At 35.7% G+C, this 27,734-nt stretch overlaps 1 protein-coding gene across 5 annotated transcripts; it reads left to right on the forward strand.

The window, feature by feature from the left end:
* The first annotated feature begins 317 nt into the window (after positions 1-317).
* On the forward strand, positions 318-25,534 carry rasl12 (RAS-like, family 12). 5 transcript variants are annotated; one of them, NM_200395.1, is given in 6 exon segments: positions 318-484; positions 559-671; positions 3,773-3,829; positions 7,743-7,816; positions 9,524-9,714; positions 24,977-25,534. In NM_200395.1, coding segments are annotated over 5 exon segments (768 nt in total). In that variant the 5' UTR covers positions 318-484; position 559; the 3' UTR covers positions 25,311-25,534.
* Positions 25,535-27,734: the final 2,200 nt, after the last annotated feature.

Below are 27,734 nucleotides of genomic sequence, written 5' to 3' on the forward strand. Positions count from 1 at the left end.
TGTTATTTGCAAATGCTAAAAAAAAGAAACTAACTCTAAATGGGATGAATAGGCTACAAAATAGCCAATATATTGTCAATAACACTTTATAAAGCTTTAGTTTTGTTTAAAACCATTTAAGTCGCATTTACTACTTTGAGGAAAATGCGCGGGAAGAAAAGCTCAACCGAAAATGTCCTCATATTATGGGACATGGTTTTAAGGAAGCGATTTCTAAATCGTTTACAGTGTGAGATTTGAAGTACATGGGAGGCGGACCCACATTTAATCATGTGCTCCAACCCACCGAACCAAAATATCCCAACATTTCACTCCTCATTCCCATCCTCCTAAGCCAGGAGTCCACTTGTAATAGCCAGGAGACATAAGAAAGCAGTATAAAACAACTTGCACAGCTGTGAAGATGTGGATTAGCGAGTACATTAACGCGCTCCAGCTGTTCTGCAGAGATCGCTGGTGAGAAATCGGACATCAGCATCAGCAGGTATGAACTCAGACTAAAATGGGCTGTTTAACTCGGATCTGCTTCTTCATGCTAATCATCTAACTCGTCTTCAGGATGTCTCTAATGTTCGGGAAAGCACGAACTTGCAATATCGTCACAGTTCCCGAGCACGAGCCCTCAGAGGTGAACATTGTGATTTTAGGAGCGATGGGGTCTGGAAAGTCAGGTATGGATAACACTTTTTATGAACATATATCCTATGTTCATGGCGTGTTTATATAACAAACATCGTTTCAGGCTGAAATCTTTAGGCTACATTAAACGTAAAGTAACTTACAAACAATACGCGGTTTTCTGTACAGTTGAAGTCATAATCATTAGCCCTCCTGAATTATAGCCCCCTGAATATTTTATCCCCAATTTCTATTTAACAGAAATACGTTTTTTCAACACATTTCAAAACATAATAGTTTTAATAACCTATTTATAATAACACTGTATAATATTTTAATAGATAGCTATTTTTCAAGATATTCAGCTTAATGTGCAATATAAAGGCTTAACTACTGTAGGTTAATTAGACAATTATGGTTATTCAGGTTATTAGGCAAATCATTGTATAACGCTGGTTTGTTCTGTATATATATATATATATATATATATATATATATATATATATATATATATATATATATATATATATATATACAGTTGAAGTCAGAATTATTAGCCCCCCTGAATTATTAGAACCCCTGTTATTTTTCCCCCCTATTTCTGTTCAAGAGAGAGTAGATTTGCTTCAACACATTTCTAAATATGATAGTTTTAATAACTCATCTCTAATAACTGATTTGTTTAATCTTTGCTATGATGACAGTAAATAATATTTTACTAGATATTTTCTCAAGACACTTCTATACAGCTTAAAGTGACTTTTAAAGGCTTTACTAGGTTAATTAGGTTAACTAGGCAGGTTAGGGTAATTAGGCAAGTTGTTGCGTAATGATGGTTTTTTCTGTAGACTATCGAAAAAAAAGTTAGCTTAAAGGGGCTAATAATTTTGTCCTTAAAATGGTGTTTAAAAAATTAATAACTGCTTTTATTTTTGTCGAAATAAAACAAATAAGACTTTCTTCAGAAGAACAAATATTATCAGACATACTGTGAAAATTTCCTTGCTCTGTTAAATATAATATGGGAAATATTAAAAAAAGCAGCAAAAATTCAAAAGGGGCTAATAATTCTGACTTCAAATATATATATATATATATATATATATATATATATATATATATATTGCTTAAGGGGGCTAATAATATTGCTAATAATAGCTGCTTTCATTCTAGCCTAAATAAAACAAATAAAACTTTCCTCTGTAGGAAAAATATTATTGGAAACTGTGAAAACTTCCTTGCTTTGTTAAACATCATTTGGGAAATACTTGAAAAAGAAAATAGGCAAGGCAAGGCATGTTTATTTATATGCACAGTGACATTTTAAAGTGCTTTTCACAGGAAGAAAAGAGACAAGTAAGAAAAATAAAAACAAATAATAAAAATTATTTAAAAAAATACACAGATAAATAAAATGTACAGGATGGCTAATAATTTTAACTTCTATATGGGTCAAATAACGAAATGAGGTTTGAAACATGAAAAAAATATCACAAGTGTATTAAATGTATATTTCTTACATGTGTAATGTGTTTTGCTTAATTTCAGTAAAGTTCTTTTAAAGCCAAACATGATTGTTTTCATACATTGATTGTTTTATCGTTAATTACAACCATTAAAATCTCATTCAGTGGTATAATTCATTCATTCATTCCTTCATTTTATTGTCGGCTTAGTCCCTTTATTAATCTGGGGTCGCCACAGTGGAATGAACTGCCAACTTATCCAGAATATGTTTTACACAGCGGATGCCATTCCAGCTGCAACCCATTTCTGGGAAATCAGTGAAATAATAGTTTATAAATGCGAAGTCTTGTTCAGCCCCGGCCAGCATTACTGAGCGTTATATTCAGCCTGATCTCTTGTGTACGACTCCAGCCTGTCTCTTACTTTGCTTTGCCTTCTGCCTGCCCACGACCCACGCCTGATATACGGACTCTGATTCTCGCTGCCTGCCCTTGACCCAAGCCTGATACACGGACTCTGATTCACGCTCACTGCTCTCTACTCATGCCTGGTAACTCACTCTGTGTCTGTTCACCGTCATTCTTGAAACCATTACTACTACTGTGGATGTGTGTGTTCACCCAGGTGCATATTGTGTGTTTGAGTGAAGTTGTGATTAATAAATACTGCATAATGGATCCCTCCGTGTCAGACTCCTCGTTACAAATATAAAATAATATAATATAATATAATATAATATAATATAATATAATATAATATAATATAATATAATTAACATAATATAATGTAATTAACATAATATAATATATTAATTAATTATAATATAATTAATATAATATAATTAATATAATATAATATACTATTATTTAATATAATTAATATAATTAACATGATATAATTAATATAATATAATTAACATGATATAATTTAATATAATATAATTAATATAACATAATATAATATAGGCAACACGGTGGCTCAGTGGTTAGCACTATCACCTCACAGCAAGCAGGTCACTAGTTCGAGTCAGCTGGGCCAGTTGGCATTTCTGTGTGGTGCATGTTCTCCTTGTGTGCGCTATAGGTAAATTGAATAAATTAAATCAATTGAAAGGGCATCAGCTGCGTAAGACATATGCCGGAATAGTTGGCGGTTCATTCTGCTGGGGCGACCCCTGATAAATAAGGGGCTAAGCTTTAGGGAAATGAATGAATGAATACAATATAATGTATAATTCAATATCCAGCTCAGAATCAGTACTGTATGTTGTTTCATAAATTAATATTTAACATTTTTCCCAATGTTGGTATTTTATTTCCTCTAAACTCACTTGAAGCATTAAAGTTACTTGCAGTTAATGTGTTTTCTTTGTGTATAAAGATGTAAACACCAAAATGAGACATGGCGTCCATATACTGTATGTATTAACCCTTTTAAATTCCTCTCTGTTTAATTTTTTTGAACTTGTGTCCCTGACACCATTCTTAGCTAATTTTAAGTTTTTATTTTCATGAAAACCAATGGGGAAAAAGATCAACTAGGCGGTTATGGTGCCAGTTTTAAGGGCCATGTGACAAAAGCTTAAAAGCAAAAGATTTCTCATCAGCCTCTTGGGATTTTTTTTTTTATGTAATCCAAAAATATTTCTGAACTCAGAGACTTACAGGAAGTTTGTCTGTCCCCGCAGCACTTACTGTCAAATTCCTCACCAAGCGCTTCATCAGTGAATATGACCCAAACCTTGGTGAGTTTCTCAGCCTTCATGATGTAATCAGATATGAGTGACTGAACTTATTATGACTGATCTAGACAATGATGTTGTCCTCCATGTCTTTGCTGGTTCTGGTTTAAATGCAAAACTTACTTGAAATTGAATCATTTAAATCACTAACTCCAATGCTGTTCCTAAGTTAGTTACTACAGCTAGACATAATTAATATAGCAAATGTCAGATGAGTCACTTTAAAACTTAAAAGGGTTTTACTTGGAGACATAAAAGTCCTTGTAAAGCCTCATTTTCATTTTCATGCTTCCTTCTCTGGCAGAAGATGAAAAGTTAAGGCTTATACCGACAGCTTTTATGTTTTTAACATGACAAGTTTGACATTTTAAGACTCGCAGGCTTTGCCAAACCACTTGAAATCTATGCTTTAAGTCTTTTCCTAATGCACAGCATTCACTTTTTTTTTTTTACATCAAATGTATCCTTTGTTGTTGTATCTATTGTTATTTTAGTATAATTAAGGTGATATTATAGTATTTATTAATATTTTTAAAAAGTTTATTTCCATATGTATTTTTTTAGTATAGTATAGTACAGACATTTTATTATTTTAGTAAATTGAAGAGCTTTTGTTAAAAAAAAAAGAATGTTTTAGTTGATTTTTTTCGTTTCCGGTTTATTTTTTTAACATTAAGATAAACTGAAGAACAATGATTAATGTCATCAATTAGCTATTATAGATTTATATATTTTATCTAAAATATAATATAGCTATTGCAATATTAGCAGTTAGCTAATAATAATAAATAAAGAAAAAAAGTATTAAAATAAGTATTTTTTGTGCTGGGCAAAGATTAATCTTCTTTAATTTCATTACAAAATTAAAGTTTGTTTGGATATATGTTTGTATACTCTGTATATTAATTATGTATATATTAATACTCACATGCATGTTTACATTTTAGAAAATGTTGATTTTATTTATATATAAAAGTATATGCATTTGATACAAATTATGGTAATACTTTATTTTGATGGTCTATTTGAGTATTAATATACTGTCTGCTTAATATCTGTTGATAGACATTTAACTGACCATAAGAAACTTTGCAAGTTCATATTAACTTATATTAACTCTATCCCCCACCTAACAGTTTACTTATAATCTAATGAGAATGAGAATTAGTTGACATGTAGATGCAATGTATTTAAATTCAACAAACGCACCATCAAATTAAAGTTAAATATACATTTAAATATCTATGCAAAAAAAAGGTTTTGTATAATTTTGTTATTATTTATGTGTACACATATAGTACACAAACATATCTGATGTCAAAACATCATTTGTCATCATTTATTTACATCATTTATCAAATGTCATCATTTATTTTGGATGGGATTAATTTTGATTATTCTTTTCCCAGAACTAATTCTTTTATCTTTTGTTTTTTAATTTCAGTTGAAGTTTATTTGATGTTTGTAATAATTGGTTTTGCTGTTCATCCTGGTTTTATCATATTCACAACTTGTTCAAATGTAATTCATTAAAAGTTATACTAAAAATAATAATAAAACATTACTATAAAGTGCACAAGCATGGCAAAACCCTAAATGTTGTTTTTGTGAAAAACTCCATAAATAAAAAAACCTAAATTGGAAAAACTAAGACAAAAACTGTTACACTTTACAGTAAGGTTTAATTAGTTATTGTATTTACTAACATGAACTAATTATGGCCAATACTTGTGCGCCATTTATTACTTATAGTAATAATATAAGTAATATTATTATAATACTAATATAGATATATACACTAGATATGGCATACGGACTCTGAGCATGCGTCAATAGCGCCGCCACATTTGTACAGTGCTCCCAGGACAAATGTCACTCAACAGAACTCAGTCAAGACAGTGTGCCAATGTGAAGATGCTGCATTTTAGCGCTGTGTACGGGTGTAGTAATGAACAAACATCCCAAAGGCAGAACATTTTATAGTAAGATTTTGTTTCTTGCGTTATGAACTTTTGTGATGAACGAGTAGCTTTATTGATGATAATACAGTCTCTTACTACTGCATTCACCATAAGGCAAAAGCTGCGTCCCAAATCGCATACTTATGCACTATTCTACGCCATTTTGTAGTATAACTAGTGTAAGTAGTGCGTTCACACTGAAAACTCTAAAAATAATAAGTGCACTTTAATTACCCGGATGATGCACTCATTCAGCCGCTAAAATGAAGTGTGTAATGATGGACACTTCACGCACTCAACGACCGCAGGTTTGCTTGCGTAGCAGAGCTATCGAACGCACATGTTGGATAACTTTATTTATTTTAGATGGTGAAAGCAAAATTCTCCTACGAGAGTGATTATAGCGCCTCCCGATGGTGAATGCGGTTATACTCATGGCAGGTATTATTTAATAATTCGGTCGTTTATTTCACTGATTTAGCAACCGTCAAACGTCATCAGGGAAACAGTTTGAATTTCAGCTTAGTAAAAAAGCATTAGTGTGCCATTTGGGACGACACTACATACATGTACTATCCTGTTGAGTGTGTAAGTGCATGAGTGCATAGTGTATAGTGTGCCATTTGGGACGCAGCTATAGTAGATCCAACTTGCACTAAATAGTAGTTTTGTTGAATAAAATCAGCAAACAATGCAAAAGAAATATGACAATGAGATGTTGCAGTGCTAGAAACTTCAATTATTGTCAGCTAAGAGTCGCTAATAATTGTCACAATCACCAGCGACCTCTAATCACCAGAGGTCGCTGAAAAACATTCTCACTCGTACAAACTACAAATCCGCCAGTTTATGGACTACAACTTCATACATGCACTTCGCCCACACACACCTGCTTCCTCATTTACACTCATTACACTCGCACCACCTGAGGATTGTCAAAGACTGATTACACACACTGTTTAAGCAGCACACTCGCTCATTCACATGGTCGAGTCTTGTTATCTGTAAAGTAGCACTACAACGTGTTTCCCTAGTCTTGTTTTCCTGTGTTTTGACCTTTGCAGATTCTGGACTGTCTTCATATATCTGTTTACACCTGTGTTGACCATTGCTTGCCTGACCACTGAATGAACCTGCATGTGGATCCAAACTTCTGTTGTCAGTGTCACACATATACAATACAATAATGGAGATTCATTCACAAATGAATCGCTTCCTTCGTTAGAATGAGAAGTGAAAGGAGGAGGGGGGCTGTGTTTCAGGACATGGGTTAGATCAAATTTAACAGGGAGGGAGGATAATACACTTCCATGCACACAAACACATGCTCTTATTCAGGAATGGCCGTGCGGTCACTAATCCTTCAATATAGAAAAGTGATGAAAATTTGTAATTTTTGTAATTAAAAAAAAAGTTGCATTATGACCACCTGAAAAACTCCCGATCATAGATATATGCATATTTGTGTATTTCACTGGCTCTGGATGGCCACAGTCCTCCACTGCACATTGGTCCCGCATTCATTTCAAAGAAGCGCTACCCTGTACTAAAATGGTGGCTGTATTGACGCATTTCTTCTAGTAGACAACAAGAGGGTAGGCGACATCTTATGCAAATATCTATGATAGTCCATACTTTACTAATGCATTATTAGCATCCAAATTCATGCTTGTTAATGCACAAACTAACAGTGAACAACTGTATTTTCATTAACTAACGTTAACTAACATGAACAAGCACTGTAATAAATGTATTGTTCATTGTTTGTTCATGTTAATAAATCCATTAACTAACATTAACTAATACAATCTTATAGTAAAGTGTTACCAGCAAAACTTGTGTTTGAGCTGCTGCAAAAATCATTAATGCTTCAGCAAATAACAGTTCTTTTGGGTTATTTTTTGTAATGAAAACACATTAAACACAATAGCTTTTTATACATATTCGATTTTCAGAAGACACTTACTCTTCTGAAGAAGTCGTGGACCAGCAGCCGGTTTTGGTGAAAGTGATGGACACGGCGGATCAGGTAATGATGCCCAGTTGTCTCTTTGGAGGGTAAAATATTTGGTCTCACTCTATATTAGGTGGCCTTAACTATAATGCACTTACACTGAAGTTAATCAGTTGTTTCAATGTACTTACTGTGTAAATACATGTTTTTACATTGTACTTATTGTAAGAGCCGTTATGTTTGTTGTAATGCTGTTTTTGACCACTGGGTGGAGTGTGGGTTTTGAGAAGTATATAGGTAGGTAAAGAGTTAGAACAGCAGGTGTGTAAATAGAGGGAAGCACAACATTTTTTGACCGTGTTTGAAATGAACTTTGTGGAGGCATTCAATGTCATTTTTTGAGCATTTATGTACCAGACTCTGAGTGGAAATTAAGCCATAAGAACTGTCTGTTAAAAATTAAACCTGATAAGCAGTATTTGGAAGATGATACGTTTATTGAGATCTCACGCGTCAGAAACAACCCTACAACACCTCAAGTGGCAAAATGGTCATTTGTGTCACTACACTTGTGATTGACTAAATACCGCCATGTGATTACATCTGTGATTAACTAACATTGTTGACCATCCCTTACACATTAACCCACCCTTAAACCTATCCATACCACCAAACATTTCTTTTACCCAATCCGTATCCCACCTCAAGTGCACCAGAAGTGTTCTGCAATACATTATAAACACAATAAGTACATTGTATTTAGATTTTGATGCAAGTACAAAGTACTTAAAACCACCTAATATAAAGTGCAACCAAATATTTTCCTTTACTTTGATTGACTCTTGGTGTTAGCACAAGCCTGATTTCCTCATATTCAATTCAATTCAATTCAGCTTTATTTGTATGGTGCTTTTACAATGTAGATTGTGTCAAAGTAGCTTCACAAAAATGGTCATAGTAACTGGAACAGTGTAGTTCAGTTTTTAATCTTTAAGTTCAGTTCGGTTCAGTTTAGCTCAGTTCAGTGAGATTTAATCATTACTGAGAGTTCATAATTCACACAAACACAAAAATTGTTGCTATTTGTTCAAACTACTTATTTAAGATGAGCTGAATCAACACAATTCTGGAGTTTTTTAGAGACAACTTAATTGGTTTATGTTAAATTCACTTCAATTTGTTATATTACCTTAATCGATTTGTGTTGAGACAACGTAAAGGAATTATGTGGAACCACAAACAAAGTCCTGGCAAGTACCTATCCAGGATACAGGTACTTGACTGGCCTGCCTGCAGTCCTGACCTGTCTCCAGTAGAGAATCTGTGGCACATTTTGAAGCGCAAAATTTGACAACGAAGACCCTGTTTTGTTGCAAAATAACACCTGAAACACTTCATCATTTGGTGTCTTCAGTCCCCAAAACTCTTTTAAGTGTTGTGAAAAAGAATAGCAACATTACAGAGTGGTAAATGTTTTACTCCAACTGTTTTTTATTATGTGTTGCAAGAACCAAAATTGGAATAAAAAATAATGAGCAACACAATAAATAATGTTTCTTGTATTGTCTGCAATGAAATGCAAGTTAAAGTAAATTTAGAAATAACTACTTTCTTTTTCCATACTGATTTGGGGTTGTATATTTACAACACTTTCTTAATAATCTTTATCAACTTTCTCATTTTTTACAATGTACCGTGTGTTTTATTTCTCATTAAGAAAGTTTGTTGCATAACCCTGTGATCTCTGCAGTATGCAAACAAATGTGACTTTATTTGTATCAGGAAGGACCGGTGAATAGCGAGCGCTATTTAGGCTGGGCCAACGCTTTCATCATCGTCTACAGCATTGACAACAGGAGTAGCTTTGAGGTCTGTCAGCAGTATTTAGAGACCGTGAGTCTTTACTCCAAAGGCCTGCAACCGGAAGCTCCTGTCATCCTTCTAGGCAACAAAGTGGACATGGAGAGATACAGGTGAATAAAACAACACTTTCTAGTAGGGGTTGGAATCTTTAGTAACTTCACGATCTGACTCTGGTTCTGTCAGTTACTATTCAATTGCAAAATGATTCTTGACATACATTTTTTCCTGTTTCTCAAGCTGTGCAAAAGACATCTTTCCAACTTTACATTTTAATCAGGATTAGAGTTATGCAAATGTTTTATGGATTTCTATATAGATACAGCTATTAAACTAGAATTTCTGAAGATTAATTTCAACATTACAAAATCATATGCAACCCAGGCTCATTGCGTATATGTACTCAGGTCTACATTTCTGAGGACAGCAGAATACATAACTGGAGTTGCGTCTGCTTGCTGTTTTGTTTTTCCAAATCCACCAGAGGTCGCTGTGTATGTTTTTTTGATGATCTTAAATTTCTCTCCAATATACACTTCAGCCAACCAGGGGTGTGTTTCCCAAAACCATCGTTCCATCGTTACAAACATAGTTTGTTGATTTGCCATTTCCCAAATTTGTCGCTCCAACGAACATTTGCAAACTACGTTGCAAACTTGAGCACTCGCAACTAAACCTCTGGAGCTGTAGTTAGAAACATAGTTCCTGGCTGTGTTCTATTTCCACGTATCCCCATTATGCCCTATTCATTTAGAACATTCTAACATTTAAACTTGGAAGGATTAAAAATAAAAAAAGCATTAAAGTCATCACTCTTAGGTGTAATTTGCTTTCTAACAGTTCTAACAGTTTTACAGTTCAGTTTTAGTGATCTTCATGTTTACAGTTGTGCTCCCTTCGCAGTGCACTTTGAAAACATTGATGTTATTTTGAACACAGCCTCATGGCGAAAGCTATAGGTGACCTGTTATTTAAAAGCGGAATGTATGTTACGTCTCCAAAGCTTGTGAAAACAAAATGCATACGTTAATTCTTTTAATTTATAGTAGGTTATTTATTAATTATCTGTACTGTATATGACTTGGGCCTGCTGGTTAGAACTTTCTGCTGTAGATTACAAGTGTCAAACTGTAAAAGTAGACTTTTCTTAAAAATAGCTAAACAATATCCTTTTTAATAATAATCATCATCATCATCGTTGTTAATATTATTAATATTATTATTAAATTATGATATTTTATTTCTAGTACATAATAAATATTAAATTTCAATTTTTAATAAATAGCCTCATTATTAATTTATTCATATGATTTATATATGATATTAGAATACATGTTAGCTTTTGTAAGTGATTTTATGTTTTAGGATATTTGTACTTTACTCAATTTGTAGAGGAAACATTGGCTCTATGTGCCATTTGCCATTGCCATTTCAGTTCATATGGAAAGCAAGTGAATGTTTTTACCAAATCTAATATTGGATTTTATTTTAAATGCGTGTTTGTGTAAAACAATATAACTTGCACAAAGAAATGATGGGGTTCTTCTGTAAAGAAGTAGTTTCTCCACCCCGTTTAGAGCGTTATTATGGCCGTTTTACGTTATAATTAACATGGTTCAAGCGATGGATCTGCGACAGAGAAACTATGGGTTTTGGCAAACACTCGTCATTACATTTTACTTTTTCCAAATGATGCATCATACTATGATAGTTCAGCCGCAAGTTAAGTCGTTGTTTCAATAGTATCTGGATGCAGCCTTTATGATGCAAGCTGAGAGTGCATCACTCAGCGACGCAATGTCAGACACAATGCACTCAAATGGAGCTGTGATGGGTAGGGTTAGGGGTGGGGTTAGGTGAGCCCATTAAAAAGCATTGGATGCAGCCCAGATTGCACTGCACCAGGTCTGCAGCCAGACCCATCTCCGTTGTTTGGGAAACGCGCCCCAGGTCAGCTTGTTGTCGATTGACTGACTGACTGACTGATTGACCCACCCACTCTGTCCCTAAACCCAACCAATAGTGTTTTCAAAAGCAATCTAGAAAAAGAAAAACCATGTGGTTTTACCAAGTTTTCGGCCTGTTGTTTATTTATTTATTTATTTTGCTTTGGTTTTATCTGGTTTCTGGAACCGTTCTTCACCGGACTCAAACCCTGTTTTCATGCGGTCAGCTACTGGGCAAACTGGTAAAAGCAGAAAAGCCATTCCGTACGGAGGTAGTCGGTCAGCTGGTAGTGCTAGAAGAAACAGAAGCCGTCGGAGGCATCATATCACCCTGTAGTGTTCGTTTTAAAGACTAAATACAGCCATACGTACCTCTGGCTACATAATTCATGCTGTTAGATCACACTTTTCACGCCAGATAAATAATTTTCTAGCCCCGGACGCCAGATTCTGTGGGTAAATGTTTTAAACAAACTTTTTAACCAGTATTCAACTAAATTAAGTGTCTCCTATCAATATAGGAGTTGACTAAGAAAGCTAGAGAGGAGCAGAAGCAAGAGACGAAGTAATGATGATAAAGAAAGAGCAGAGTTTATTGAGTAACCTCAGTTGCATTTGATTCAATGCTCAGACCTCGTCTGACCAGGATAAATCCAACAAGTGTTATTATACCACAAGCAACAGCAATGGAAAATTACTGCTTCACAACATTGCCCAGAGACAATACAGACCTTGAAATGTAGACATTCTCTTCTCTTTTACTCATGAAAACAAGTGTCACTTGAATCCACACCGTCATAAGATTATAACAACATGGAAAATGGAATTAATAATAAAGCAATAATTATATTAAAATAATAATAATAATAATAATAATACAATATAAAAACATAATAAAATGACCAATTATAATCAATAATAATTAAATCATTAACTAATGATCGATAAAATGATAATTATTTAAATGACTAATCAAATTATTAAACAAAATAATGAAATGAAGAATAAATGATTATAAACAAATGAAAATAAAACACAACACTATTGAATAGTTGCTTTCTTGAAACAACACACACATACTGTAAGTTTGCCACAAGGATTCTCAAATCCTTAGTTAGATTCTTCAGCACTCTCCAGAAATGCAGACAGGGGTTTGTATTCACAATGAGCCTTTGTTGCCAAATATATGTACAGTATTTATGTATTATTTCTATTTATCATGCAATTTATTTGTTAATTTGCAGACATAAAAACACTGCATGTTATAATGGGGCAATTCTAAGCATAGTGACCTAGTATATTCGACACACAACATGATGAGCTTTAAAAATGTGACCTCTTAAAAGCGCCAAATTTCCTGTTTCAGAGTGGGTGTTAGTCCAAACAACAACCAAGCATACCAGGAAATAGTGCATTTACATAGTTGTACGAAAGTCCTTCTGTTTGTTTGACTGGGAAAAAAAACATATGACCTGCGACTAGCTGTAATTACAACAAACACGTCTCGTACCATCACAGATTATTTAGGTTTTCATCTATTATGATCCTAAAATGTTTAAGTAAGGATTTGATCGCTCCGGGAAATGACCGTTTATTGCTTTTATATTTTCCTTTCATTGTGCAAACACAGTGCATGATTTATGATTTATCACACTTACAATAACAGCTGGACTCCATCAAATCTATTTATGTAACTGGTTCATTTGCCATTATTTTACTGCTCCTCTCCACTTCATATGTATGTTTTTAGCTGCTCTGCTATACACTGCTTGACAAAAGTCTTGTTGCCTATCCAAGTTTTAAGACCAACAAATAATAACTTGACTTCTAGTTGATCATTTGGTGTCAGAAGGGGCTAATATGAAAGGTAAAGGCCTCTAGATTACACTTATTTTACCAAAATAAAATATGATCATGCCTTAAATTTTAATGATTAAGTAAGGTCTGACTTTGTTTAGACAAAAGTCTTGTAACTTAACAGAAATAAGCGTAGAACTTTGATGTGGAGGCTGAAGTAAGAGAAAGAGCGCTGTTGTAACGTCGGGGAGTGACACTGACAACAGAAGGTAGGATCCAAATGCAGGTTTATTCAAAGTCAGGCAAGCGATGGTCAATTCAGGTGCAAACAGATAAATGTAGACAATCCAGAATCATAGTCGAATAACAGGCAAAAGGTCAAAAGGATAAGCTAGGCTAATAATCAAAAACACGGCAAAGGCAGACAAAGTAAAACGCGTTGTAATCAGTGGCGCCCCCAGAAAATTTTCTTAGGGGTGGCCAGAAGAGGCCGCACCAAATCTTGGGGTGGCACACAAAAAAATTTGAAATTCAATGTAATTTTATATTTTTATTTTTGGTAAATGTATTAATGTAGTTTTTATTCACTTAATTAATTCTTCTTGAAATATTGCTATTTATTCCTTGAAGTAATTCAGGAAGTACATGTGCAAACCAAATAAAAATCTGTTTAGTTTAAAAACACTTTTCATATATATATATATATATATATATATATATATATATATATACATATATATATATATATATATATATATATATACTGTATAAATAACTTTTTACGTGATTTTATTGTACATCATACGGTATATGCCATGTCTAAAATTAATGAAGATTAATGAGTTTATTATTCCCAGAGATGGGTTGCAGCTGGAAGGGCATCCGCTGTGTAAAAATGTGCTGGATAAGTTGGCGGTTTATTCCACTGTTCCACCCTGGATTAATAAAGGGACCAAGCCGAAAAGAAAATGAATGAAAGAATAACGAGTTTATTAATAACTCAAACAAATGAACAAACTGAACAAAATGCATTATATACACACTCACTATACCTAATAATATCATTTATCCATATTACTTTGAGCCATTTAATTAATGCAGCTTCTTCTATTGATATACTGTAGCTTAAGGTAAATATTAAATTGCCATTGCTGTCTATTGAAGGTGTGTGCGTGTTGTCAACGACGATCGGGAAGGGTAGTGGCGGTTCTAGTTTAAATGACACCCTGGGCGAACCACCCTATACACCCCTCACCTCTCTTGAATTGTTAGATTTGTTATTCAATAAATATAAAAATTTATTTATATTTATTTTATTATTTATATACAATTATTATTCTGAATAAATAACAGAAATCAATCCTAAATATTACTGGAAAACAACAACTGGAGTGATATGCCAAGATATAAGAAACCTTTTGCATGAAAATTAATTATGACAATTCTAAAGAATACAAAAAATGTATTATAGAATTATCTGTGGTCTTAGACCAGATCATGGCTGAGAAATCATGTTATGAAGTCTTACCTCCCTGACACATTATCCCTCCTTTCTGTTTTAAAGGCATGCTTAGTGAAAGTAACAACATCATCATCATCATCATCATCATCATCATCATATTATATAAACTTTAGTCGACTTTTACCTCTGCACAAAAGGCTGTTACTCCGTTTCACGGCGCATGAGCGGCGCGTATTTTGTCGGCATGCATGCAAACAACCAACCGGGATTCACACAGGACTGCGGAGTTGCGCGGGAATGGTTTTCTGCGCGAATGCGTCAGTTTGCTTTCACCAGCATTCAGCATTGAACCAGCACTAAGGGGGAGAGACAATGAATCAGCTGCGTCAGTAACACCAACAATAATTTAGTGGCTGCATTTTATTTATTTAAACATTGGGGATTTATAAGTACATTTAAATCAATAATGTCAACAGCTAAATTATATTGGGGGGGCCAAAGGGGTGGCCACAGGGGTGGCCAGAGTTTACCGAGGGGTGGCCGTGCAAAGGCGGAAATGTAGTTCCAAGTGTGTGTTTGTGTGTGTTTACCAGCGACATCTGGTGGTTGTTCGCTGGTGAACATGACAGCTATCATGCTGAAGAATTTGCCCTCTCCTGTGGTTTGTAATATAATGGGCAGCACAAATGTCTTGATACCTCAGAGTGGTGGTGTCGCCATATACTCTAAAGATCTCTTACAGGTCTCCATCTTGAATGTAACCCCAAACCATGATTTTTCCTTCACCAAACTTGACTGATTTCTGTGAGAATCTTGGGTCGATGTGGGTTCCTATAGGTCTTCTGCAGTATTTGTGATGATGATGATGCAGCTCAACAGATGATCCATCAGAAAAATTGACCTTCTGACACCTTTCTAAATGATCAACTAGAAGTCAAGTTATTATTTGTTGCTCTTACAACTGGGATTGACGACAAGACTTTTCTTAGGTAGTGTAAATATTGATATAGAGAGTTTGGTAACACTTTACAATAATGTTCCATTAGTTAATGCATTTACGTTCTTCTACTATGAACAAGCATTTATAAATCATAGTTTACATTAACTAAGGCACTATTAAAAAACAAATCCTTTAGTTAATCCACAGAAAGGCATAAAAACCAATGCCTTTATTTTGATTAACATTAACAATGATGATTAAATACTGTATAAATGTATTGTTGGTTGTTTGTTCATGTTGGAAAATACATTAGATAACTAACTAATGGACCCTTGTTGTACTGTGTTGACTCCAGCTATCTTAAGCAAATATTAGCTTTATAATAAATGTTTTCTATTTCACTGTATTCGTTTCTTTGATGTAAAGCTGATTTGGAAGCATCATTGTTCCAGCATTCAGTGACACACGATCCTTAAGAATTCATTGTGATTTGATTTGCTGCTCCAGAAATATTTATTATCATGGAAAACAGCTGTGCTTAATATTTTAGAGGAAAATATGTAAAGGTGTGTTTTTGTCCCAGCATTTAGTTAAAAAATGGACATATTTTGTAACCTCTCTATCATTGCTTGATCGATTAAATTAGTATTTTTTAACTTCTTCTACTGATCTTTAAACATTTGAAAATTGGTGCAATTTTTAAATGGATATTTATTAATTAACCTTAAAATAGCCTTATAAATTCAGCAGTGTAATTATTTATTATTTTTTTCCTGATATTATTAACTTATTTACTGGTTTAATTGAGCTTTTAATTACTTTTTGTAGAATGCAAAAACCTCTTAGTGGCATCTGAAATTTTCTTTGAATATTTTTATTGTTCTCTGTGTAGTTTCAGTATTTTCCGCTGTATGGCAAAGAATATATTATTTTCATTGCTGTTAATGTGAAATAACTGATCATGAACAGGAGGCTGAGTAAAATTGTAGATTGGCACTTGGATGGTTTAGATTTTTTTTGCATCTGAACTTTTTATTTTTGGTCGATTTATTTACATTGTAAGACCACATGTTCCATATTCTTTTCACAATATATTATTGATGTTCACTAAAGAGGTCCATTTTATCTTATCATACTTTCATAATGCATGCATTTATAGTGATAGTTAACTTAATATTATTACTATCCCTTTATTTTGATGGTACCTTTTGCACATTTTGTTGACGATAAGTAGGCCCACACGGAATATGCACGCGCAGAATTCCACAGATTTTCTGCAGATTTCTGCAGATTTTTAGCCCATTATTAATTCTGTTTATTTACTTGAGTAAATGTGTAAATCTAAATTTATTCAGTTTTTATTCAGTAATTTATTACTTTTTATTTGATATATTAATGTTTTAGTTATGATACTCTGCTGGATACTAAATATTTCCGCAGAAATCCGCAGATTTTTACCAAAATTCTCTGCAGAAATAGCAAAAAATGTCCGCAGATTGCGTCTGGCCCTGACTACAAGTTATATTGAAACTTTGTCACCTAATTCTCATCACAGTATTAGTAGACTGTCTGCTATTATATGCTGATACAGCTTAACCAACAGTCATTCAAATGACTATAAGAAACATTGCAAGTATGTCTACTTACTCTAACCCTAACCTCACTAATAATCTATTAGTTTAGTATAGAGACTTAACTATTATTAGTCTACTAATTTACTATACTAATACTAATAGAGACCTTTTTCATAGAAGGCAAAATTACCCATTATGCCTTGCGTGTAGCCTATGCATAAGGAGGATGCTTTGAACTTCCAGTCAGCAACTTGATGTGTATAAACAGTCACATCTGGACCGCTTTAAAATGATAGTTTTAATCTATTTTACTTTTGTTGTCTTTGTGCTAACGCTACAGGTGATTAGAGCCACCCCCTGACTGATTATTTAAAAATGTGATCTAATAGGAATTAAAACAACATCTGCGAGTTACATCATTAGCGCAAAAGTGATCATTTTCTCTTTTTTTCTAAGTTATAACCAGCCCACACAAGCAATTCACCAAAATGTTTGACACACTTTGATAGAATAAGGTGCACAATGTGAAAATAAAGTGGCATTTTGAAATGACAGAAAAACATACTGTGGTAAAATGGCCTACAACACAATACAAACTAAATAAAACAGAAATGGCTCCTGATTAGAATAAACATACAGGTCACCCTGCTGAAAAAAACTGCTTAAACAAGACTAAGCTGGTTTTCGCTGGTTAGCTAGCAGGTTTTAGAGGAGTTTTGGCAAGTTCCATGCTGGTTCCAGCCATTTCAAACCTGGTCTTAGCTGGTAAGGGAGATGACCAGCTAAAGCCAACTCGACCAGCCTAGCCAGGCTGGGAGACCAGCAAAAAACCAGCTATGTCCAGCTTGAACCAGGCTGGTCAAGCTAGAACCTGCCTGGAAATGGCCAATTACTATACTACTATAATGGCCTTAATTAACACACACCTTTTAAAATTAAAGTTGTGTCACAAAAACACTCCGTAAGCCACTCAAAATGGTATTAGCAACAATTTTCAGATCGAGATTAGCAAGTTATAAACAACGAAAACGTAAGACGGATTACGTTACCTACCGGAAGACGCTGATTGCTATGGCGCCCTCCATGCAGCAACGAAAAAAAAAAAGTTAATACTCATTCATTCATTTTCTTATTGGCTTAGTCCCTTTATTAATCCGGGGTCGCCACAGCGGAATGAACCGCCAACTTATCCAGCACATTTTTACGCAGCGGATGCCCTTCCAGCCGCAACCCATCTATGGGAAACTTCCACACACACATTTACACACACACACTCATACACTACGGACTGTTTAGCTCACCCAATTCACCTGTACCGCATGTCTTTGGACTGTGGGGGAAACCCGGAGGAAACCCACGCTCACGCAGGGAGAACATGCAAACTCCACACAGAAACACCAGCTGAGCCGAGGATCGAACCAGCGACCTTCTTGCTGTGATGCGACAGCACTACCTACCACGCCACTGTGTCGCCAAGGTTAATACTATAGTCTACTGATATACTAATAGTAATAATAATAGTCGACTTCTTTCTGCTCAACAGAGAAGAAGATATTTTAAAGAATGTTTGAAACCAGTAACCGATGTCATCTAGAAATCAATGGTTACTGGTTTACAACATACTTCAAAACATCTTCTTTTGTGTTCGTCAGAAGAAAGCAACTTAATCAGGTTCAGAATAAGTGAAGAGTGAGTAAATGATGACAGAATGTTCCTATTTTTGGATGATTTGTCCTTTTAAAGGGTTAAACATTTAGTCTCTCTCGCTGTTTCTCAGACAGGTGAGCAAGGCAGACGGTGCGGCTCTGGCTTTGCGCTTCGGCTGCCTTTTCTTTGAAGTCTCCGCCTGTTTGGACTTCCTGTCAGTTCAGCACATCTTCCATGAAGCGGTTCGGGAAGTGCGGCGAGAAACAGAGAGGAGCATCCGTCCACTCTTCATCAGCGAAGACAAGTCTGCCATCAGCCTGAGCTCTGCTCCTCCACTCACCGCCTGCTATAAAGAGCTGCCCACACCGGCGACTGCAAAGCTGGTGACTGTTAAATCCTCCAGAGCTCAGAGCAAACGCAGAGCTCCGACGCTGACACTCCTCAAGGGCTTCAAGATTTTCTGACGCCCTCTAGAGAAATTGAAGAGCATCTGCAAGAGGGAGCCCTGCTCCTATTGTGCTGTTTTAAAGGAACACTATTTTTGGCTCATTTTGCAAGTACAGTTGAGATTTACCGTTTTTGAATCCATTCAGCCGAACTTTGGGTCTGGTTGGAGAACTTTTAGCTTAGCTTAGCATAAATCATTGAATCAGATTAGATCATTAGCATCTCACTCAAAAAAAAATGTAAAAAAAGATTTTGATAATTTTTTTATTAAAAGCTTGACCCTTCTGTAGTTATATCATGTATTAAGACAGACGGAAAATGAAAAAGTTGCTATTTCCTAGGTCAATATAGGACTAGGAACTAAACTCTCATTCTGGCTTAACACAGCCATATTACCCTGAAGCCCAGGAAAAAAAACGGTTACCAGGGCTGAGCCTGGTCAGTACCTGGATGGGAGACCACATGGGAACACTAGGTTGCTGTTGGAAATGGTGTTAGTGAGGCCAACAGGGGGCACTTAACCGGTGGACTGTTACCCCAGTATAGTGAAGGGGACACTATCAGTGAGCGCCGTCTTTCAGATGAGATGTTAAACCATGGTCTGACTCTCTGTGGTCGTTAAAAATCCCATGGCACATCTCGTAAAGAGCAGAGATGTAACCCTGGTGTCCTGGCCAAATTGCAGAACAGAATGGTTTCTAGTCAGATTACAACAATGATAATTTTTTCCCTTATTTTTTAGTGTATCTATTGTAAACTTATAGTAAACTTACTATCAATGTGGGACTCTTATTTTGAAAATGGGAGAGGCGAGGATGCGCATTATTTTTTATACTTTGCTAAGCGATGCAGATAGATGCCGAATATTTGTGTACATTGATAGACAATGAAAACAATGTTTCGAATGTTTTAGTGCTTCATGTCCAGTGTGCATTAGAATGCAAGATGCAGGATATACAGATTATACATTTATTCAGTGCCACCCCTAAGAAGCATAATAAGGTCTGTTCTTTTTGTATCTTTTTTTTTAGCTTATGTAAATCTGTGGTAAAATCCCATCTAATTGGTCGGATTTGAATATTGACAAATTACGAATGCACCACACAAATGCATGGCACATAAATTGAATGTAATTTATTACACCTACTGTGGTACCGATATTGCATACCGATATTATAGCTATAATAACATTTTTTTATGATATATTGTGCAGCCCTAATGAAAAACTTAAAAAAAAGATGTTTGTTCAAGGGAATTTTGATTTCTCAGATCCTGACCTCTTTAAGCATTTTTGATTTTGTTTTGGAAGTGTTCTACAAGAGGTTTACATCAATTTGAGGTCCAAATAATGCAATTATTATATTAAATATCATAAAATCCACTGCAGCATCAGCCCTTTTCTTACAACATCTGAAATGGACAACCCAGGCTTATTCTGAAAACGTTGCATTAGCGTCCCATCCAGTGGCGTAGCGGACGGGCCCGCAGGGCACGCACCGCAGGGGGGCCCCGCGTGATTAGAGGCCCCCGCGTCGTCGCGATTTTCAATATTTGTAAATCCGTCAACCACAATAATCAAACTCTTGGGAACAACTGTGGTCGGAACCAAAGTTCACAGGTCTGTGTTCTCTAAACACCTCTCAAACGGTGGACTACTTCATTCTGATTGCTTGCCGCCGAACCGTGTTATATCATAGCTCAAAGTTGACTTGATTTGATCTCTCCTTGACGCTCACACCGGAGTCTATGACAAGGTTCAGGTGGTAAATGCAATCAAGTTAGATGAATGAGCATGGGTGTCAGGGAGAAGTGCATGTATGAAAATGTAGTCCAGGCAAAGGCGGAAGTGTAGTTCTAAGTGTGTGTTTGTGTGTGTTTACCAGCGACATCTGGTGGTTGTTCGCTGGTGAACATGACAGCTATCATGCTGAAGAATTTGCCCTCTCCTGTGGTTTGTAATATAATGGGCAGCACAAATGCCTTGATACCTCAGGGTGGTGATGTCGCCATATACTCTGAAGATCTCTTACAGGTCTCCATCTTGAATGTAACCCCAAACCATGATTTTTCCTTCACCAAACTTGACTGATTTCTGTGAGAATCTTGGGTCCATGTGGGTTCCTATAGGTCTTCTGCAGTATTTGTGATGATGATGATGCAGCTCAACAGATGATCCATCAGAAAAATTGACCTTCTGACACTTTTCTAAATGATCAACTAGAAGTCAAGTTATTATTTGTTGCTCTTACAACTGGGATTGACGACAAGACTTTTGTTAGGTAGTGTACATATTGATATAGAGAGTTTGGTAACACTTTACAATAATGTTCCATTAGTTAATGCATTTACGTTCTTCTACTATGAACAAGCATTTATAAATCATAGTTTACATTAACTAAGGCACTATTAAAAAACAAATCCATTAGTTAATCCACAGAAAGGCATAAAAACCAATGCCTTTATTTTGATTAACATTAACAATGATGATTAAATACTGTATAAATGTATTGTTGATTGTTTGTTCATGTTGGAAAATACATTAGATAACTATTAACTAATGGACCCTTATTATACTGTGTTGACTCCGGCTATCTTAAGCAAATATTAGCTTTATAATAAATGTTTTCTATTTCACTGTATTCGTTCCTTTGATGTAAAGCTGATTTCGAAGCATGATTGTTCCAGCATTCAGTGTCACACGATCCTTAAGAATTCATTGTGATTTCATTTGCTGCTCCAGAAATATTTCTTATCATGGAAAACAGCTGTGCTTAATATTTTAGAGGAAAATATGTAAAGGTGTGTTTTTGTCCCAGCATTTAGTTAAAAAATGGACATATTTTGTAACCTCTCTATCATTGCTTGATCAATTAAATTAGTATTTTTTAACTTCTTCTACTGATCTTTAAACATTTGAAAATTGGTGCAATTTTTAAAAGGATATTTATTAATAAGCCTTATAAATTCAGTTGTGTATTTATTTATTATTTATTTCCTGATATTATTAACTTATTTACTGGTTTAATTGAGCTTTTAATTACTTTTTGTAGAATGCAAAAACCTCTTAGTGGCATCTGAAATTTTCTTCGAATATTTTTATTTTTCTCTGTGTAGTTTCAGTATTTTCCGTTGTATCGCAAAGAATATATTATTTTCATTGCTTTTAATGTGAAATGACTGATCATAAACAGGAGGCTGAGTAAAATTGTAGATTGGCACTTGGATGGTTTAGATTTTTTTTGCATCTGAACTTTTTATTTTTGGTCGATTTATTTACATTGTAAGACCACATGTTCCATATTCTTTTCACAATATATTATTGATGTTCACTAAAGAGGTCCATTTTATCTTATCACACTTTCATAATGCATGCATTTATAGTGATAGTTAACCTAATATTATTGCTATCCCTTTATTTTGATGGTACCTTTTGCACATTTTGTTGACGATAAGTAGGCCCACACAGAATCTGCGTGCGCAGAATTCCACAGATTTTCCGCAGAATTCCGCAGATTTCTGCAGATTTTTAGCCCATTAGTAATTCTGTTTATTTACTTGAGTAAATGAGTAAATCTGAATTTATTCAGTTTTTATTCAGTAATTTATTACTTTTTATTTAATATATTAAGGATTTAGTTATGATACTCTGCTGGATACTCTTAAAATATTTCCACAAAAATCCGCAGATTTTTGCCAAAATTCTCCGCAGAAATGGCAAAAAATGTCCGCAGATTCCGTCTGGCCCTGACTATAAGTTATATTGAAACTTTGTCATCTAATTCTCATCACAGTATTAGTAGACTGTCTGCTATTATATGCTGATACTGCTTAACCAACAGTCATTCAAATGACTATAAGAAACATTGCAAGTATGTCTACTTACTCTAACCCTAACCTCACTAATAATCTATTAGTTTAGTATAGAGACTTAACTATTATTAGTCTACTAATTTACTATACTAATACTAAAGGAGGATGCTTTGAACTTCCAGTCATCAGCTTGATGTGTATAAACAGTCACATCTGGACCGCTTTAAAATTATAGTTTTAATCTATTTTACTTTTGTTGTCTTTCTGCTAACGCTACAGGTGATCAGAGTCACCCCCTGACTGATTATTTAAAAATGCGATCTAATAGGAATTAAAACAACATCTGCGAGTTACATCATTAGCGCAAAAGTGATCATTTTCTCTTTTTTTCTAAGTTATAACCAGCCCACACAAGCAATTCACCAAAATGTTTGACACACTTTGATAGAATAAGGTGCACAATGTGAAAATAAAGTGGCATTTTGAAATGACAGAAAAACACACTGTGGTAAAATGGCCTACAACACAATACAAACTAAATAAAACAGAAATGGCTCCCGATTAGAATCAACATACAGGTCACACTGCTGAAAAAAACTGCTTAAACAAGACTAAGCTGGTTTTCGCTGGTTAGCTAGCAGGTTTTAGAGGAGTTTTGGCAAGTTCCATGCTGGTTCCAGCCATTTTCAACCTGGTCTTAGCTGGTAACGGAGATGACCAGCTAAAGCCAACTCGAACAGCCTAGCCAGGCTGGGAGACCAGCCAAAACTAGCTATGTCCAGCTTAAACCAGGCTGGTCAAGCTAGAACCTGCCTGGAAATGGCCAATTACTATACTACTATAATGACCTTAATTAACACACACCTTTTAAAATTACAGTTGTGTCACAAAAACACTCCGTAAGCCACTCAAAATGGTATTGGCAACAATTTTCAGATCGAGATTAGCAAGTTATAAACAATGAAAACGTAAGACGGTTTACGTTACCTACCGGAAGACGCTGATTGCTATGGCGCCCTCCATGCAGCAACGAAGAAAAAAGTTAATACACATTAATTTATGTCTGCTTAGTCCCTTTATTAATCTGGGGTCGCCACAGCGGAATGAACCGCCAACTTATCCAGCACATTTTTACGCAGCGGATGCCCTTCCAGCCGCAACCCATCACTGGGAAACTTCCACACACACACTCATACACTACGGTCAATTTAGCTTACCCAAATTTCCTGTACCACATGTCTTTGGACTGTGGGGGAAACTGGGGCACGCAGAAACGGCAACTGAGCAGAGGATCGAACCAGCGACCTTCTTGCTGTGAGGCGACAGCACTACCTACTGCGCCACTGAGTCGCCAAGGTTAATACTATAGTCAACTAATATGCTAATAGTAATACTAATAGTCTACTAATTTTCCAATGAGAATTAGTTAAAATAGTTTCAATGTAACTTATAATCAACAAATTGTGTTTACTTAAAAAAACTCATTTTCCAAACTTTGAGTTTCTTTCTGCTCAACAGAGAAGAAGATATTTTAAAGAATGTTAGAAACCAGTAACCGATGTCATCTAGAAATCAATGGTTACTGGTTTACAACATACTTCAAAACATCTTCTTTTGTGTTCGTCAGAAGAAAGCAACTTAATCAGGTTCAGAATAAGTGAAGAGTGAGTAAATGATGACAGAATGTTCCTATTTTTGGATGATTTGTCCTTTTAAAGGGTTAAACATTTAGTCTCTCTCGCTGTTTCTCAGACAGGTGAGCAAGGCAGACGGTGCGGCTCTGGCTTTGCGCTTCGGCTGCCTTTTCTTTGAAGTCTCCGCCTGTTTGGACTTCCTGTCAGTTCAGCACATCTTCCATGAAGCGGTTCGGGAAGTGCGGCGAGAGACGGAGAGGAGCATCCGTCCACTCTTCATCAGCGAAGACAAGTCTGCCATCAGCCTGAGCTCTGCTCCTCCACTCACCGCCTGCTATAAAGAGCTGCCCACTCCGGCGACTGCAAAGCTGGTTACTGTTAAATCCTCCAGAGCTCAGAGCAAACGCAGAGCCCCGACGCTGACACTCCTCAAGGGCTTCAAGATCTTCTGACGCCCTCTAGAGAAATTGAAGAGCATCTGCAAGAGGGAGCCCTGCTCCTATTGTGCTGTTTTAAAGGAACACTATTTTTGGCTCATTTTGCAAGTACAGTTGAGATTTACTGTTTTTGAATCCATTCAGCCGAACTTCAGGTCTGGTTGGAGAACTTTTAGCTTAGCTTAGCATAAATCATTGAATCAGATTAGCTCATTAGCATCTCACTCAAAAAAAAAAAATGTAAAAAAAGATGTTGATAATTTTCCTATTTAAAGCTTGACCCTTCTGTAGTTATATCATGTATTAAGACAGACGGAAAATGAAAAAGTTGCTATTTCCTAGGTCAATATAGGACTAGGAACTAAACTCTCATTCTGGCTTAACACAGCCATATCACCCTGAAGCCCAGGAGAAAAAACGGTTACCAGGGCTGAGCCTGGTCAGTACCTGTATGGGAGACCACATGGGAAAACTAGGTTGCTGTTGGAAATGGTGTTAGTGAGGCCAACAGGGGGCACTTGTGTGAGTCCTGATACCCCAATATAGTGAAGGGGACATTATCAGTGAGCGCCGTCTTTCAGATGAGATGTTAAACCATGGTCCTGACTTTCTGTGGTCGTTAAAAATCCCATGGCACATCTCGTAAAGAGTAGGGGTGAAACCCCAGTGTCCTGGACAAATTACAGAACAGAATGGTTTCTAGTCAGATAACAACAATATTTTTCCCTTATTTTTTAGTGTATCTATTGTAAACCTATAGTAAACTTACTATCAATGTGGGACTCTTATTTTGAAAATGGGAAAGGCGAGGATGCACATTGTTTTTTTATACATTGCTAAGCGATGCAGATAGATACCGAATGTTTGTGTACATTGATAGACTGTAGCCCCTTTCACACAGTGATACCGGTAAATATCTGGAAAATTTCCGGAAAGACTTTACCGGTATATTGAAAAAAGCGCTGTTCACACAGGCGAGGACGTTACGGAAATTTTCCGGAAAAGAGCATTCACACATCCATTCCAAAATACCGGTAAATTCTGACATCATTCACCACAAATGAGCTTTAAACGGCTGCCCTTGTGTTTGTAAACATTTGACTAAATTACAAACTCTGTGGATGATCAATATTGTGAACAACTTTCGCAGGATCACTTTCGCATGTCGAGATGTTCATAATATGTGTGTGTGCAGGCGCTCACAGGCTGTTTCAAAGGCACACGCAAAGCTTAAAGGTAAACAAACAACGGCTTATCATAAGCATCTCATTGATGATTATTTACACAGTTGGCATTAAGAAGAACATATAAACGTGATCTGACTAACTTCTAGCAGCTAAATGTGTCTGGGAAAATATTCAAAGGTTTTTATTCTCATAAACCGCGCGGACGTAAACGCGTCAGACTGTTGTGATTGGCTAAAGCAGACGTCTCACGTCAGCACGTTCTAGACGTGCACGCGCTTATTACGGTAATCTTCCTTTTGCGTTCACACAGCGCAGCATTCTGGCAAATTGCCGGTAGTGTTACAACTTATCTTTCCGGAAAATAGCCAGAACGAATTTACCGGTATTTTCAAAAAGGACCTGTTCACACATACAAGCTTTCCGGAAAATTGCCGGCAATTTTCCGGAAAGGTCTGTATGTGTGAAAGGGGCTAATGAAAACAATGTTTCGAATGTTTTAGTGCTTCATGTCCAGTGTGCATTAGAATGCAAGATGCAGGATATACAGATTATACATTTATTCAGTGCCACCCCTAAGAAGCATAATAAGGTCTGTTCTTTTTGTATCTTTTTTTTAGCTTATGTAAATCTGTGGTAAAATCCCATCTAATTGGTCGGATTTGAATATTGACAAATTACGAATGCAACACACAAATGCATGGCATATAAAATGAATGTAATTTATCTACTGTGGTACCGATATTGCATACCGATATTATAGCTATAATAACATTTTTTTACGATATATTGTGCAGCCCTAATGAAAAACTTAAAAAAAAAAAAAAAGATGTTTGTTCAAGGGAATTTTGATTTCTCAGATCCTGACCTCTTTAAGCATTTTTGATTTTGTTTTGGAAGTGTTCTACAAGAGGTTTACATCAATTTGAGGTCCAAATAATGCAATTACTATATTAAATATCATAAAATCCACTGCAGCATCAGCCCTTTTCTTACAACATCTGAAATGGACAACCCAGGCTTATTCTGAAAACGTTGCCTTAGCGTCCCACCCAGTGGCGTAGCGGACGGGCCCGCAGGGCACGCACCGCAGGGGGGCCCCGCGTGATTAGAGGCCCCCGCGTCGTCGCGATTTTCAATATTTGTAAATCCGTCAACCGCAATCATCAAACTCTTGGGAAGAACTGTGGTCGGAACCAAAGTTCACCGGTCTGTGTTCTCTAAACACCTCTCAAACGGTGGACTACTTCATTCT

Source organism: Danio rerio, chromosome 7 (genome assembly GCF_049306965.1).
Source record: "Danio rerio strain Tuebingen ecotype United States chromosome 7, GRCz12tu, whole genome shotgun sequence".
NCBI classification, from domain to species: domain Eukaryota; kingdom Metazoa; phylum Chordata; class Actinopteri; order Cypriniformes; family Danionidae; genus Danio; species Danio rerio.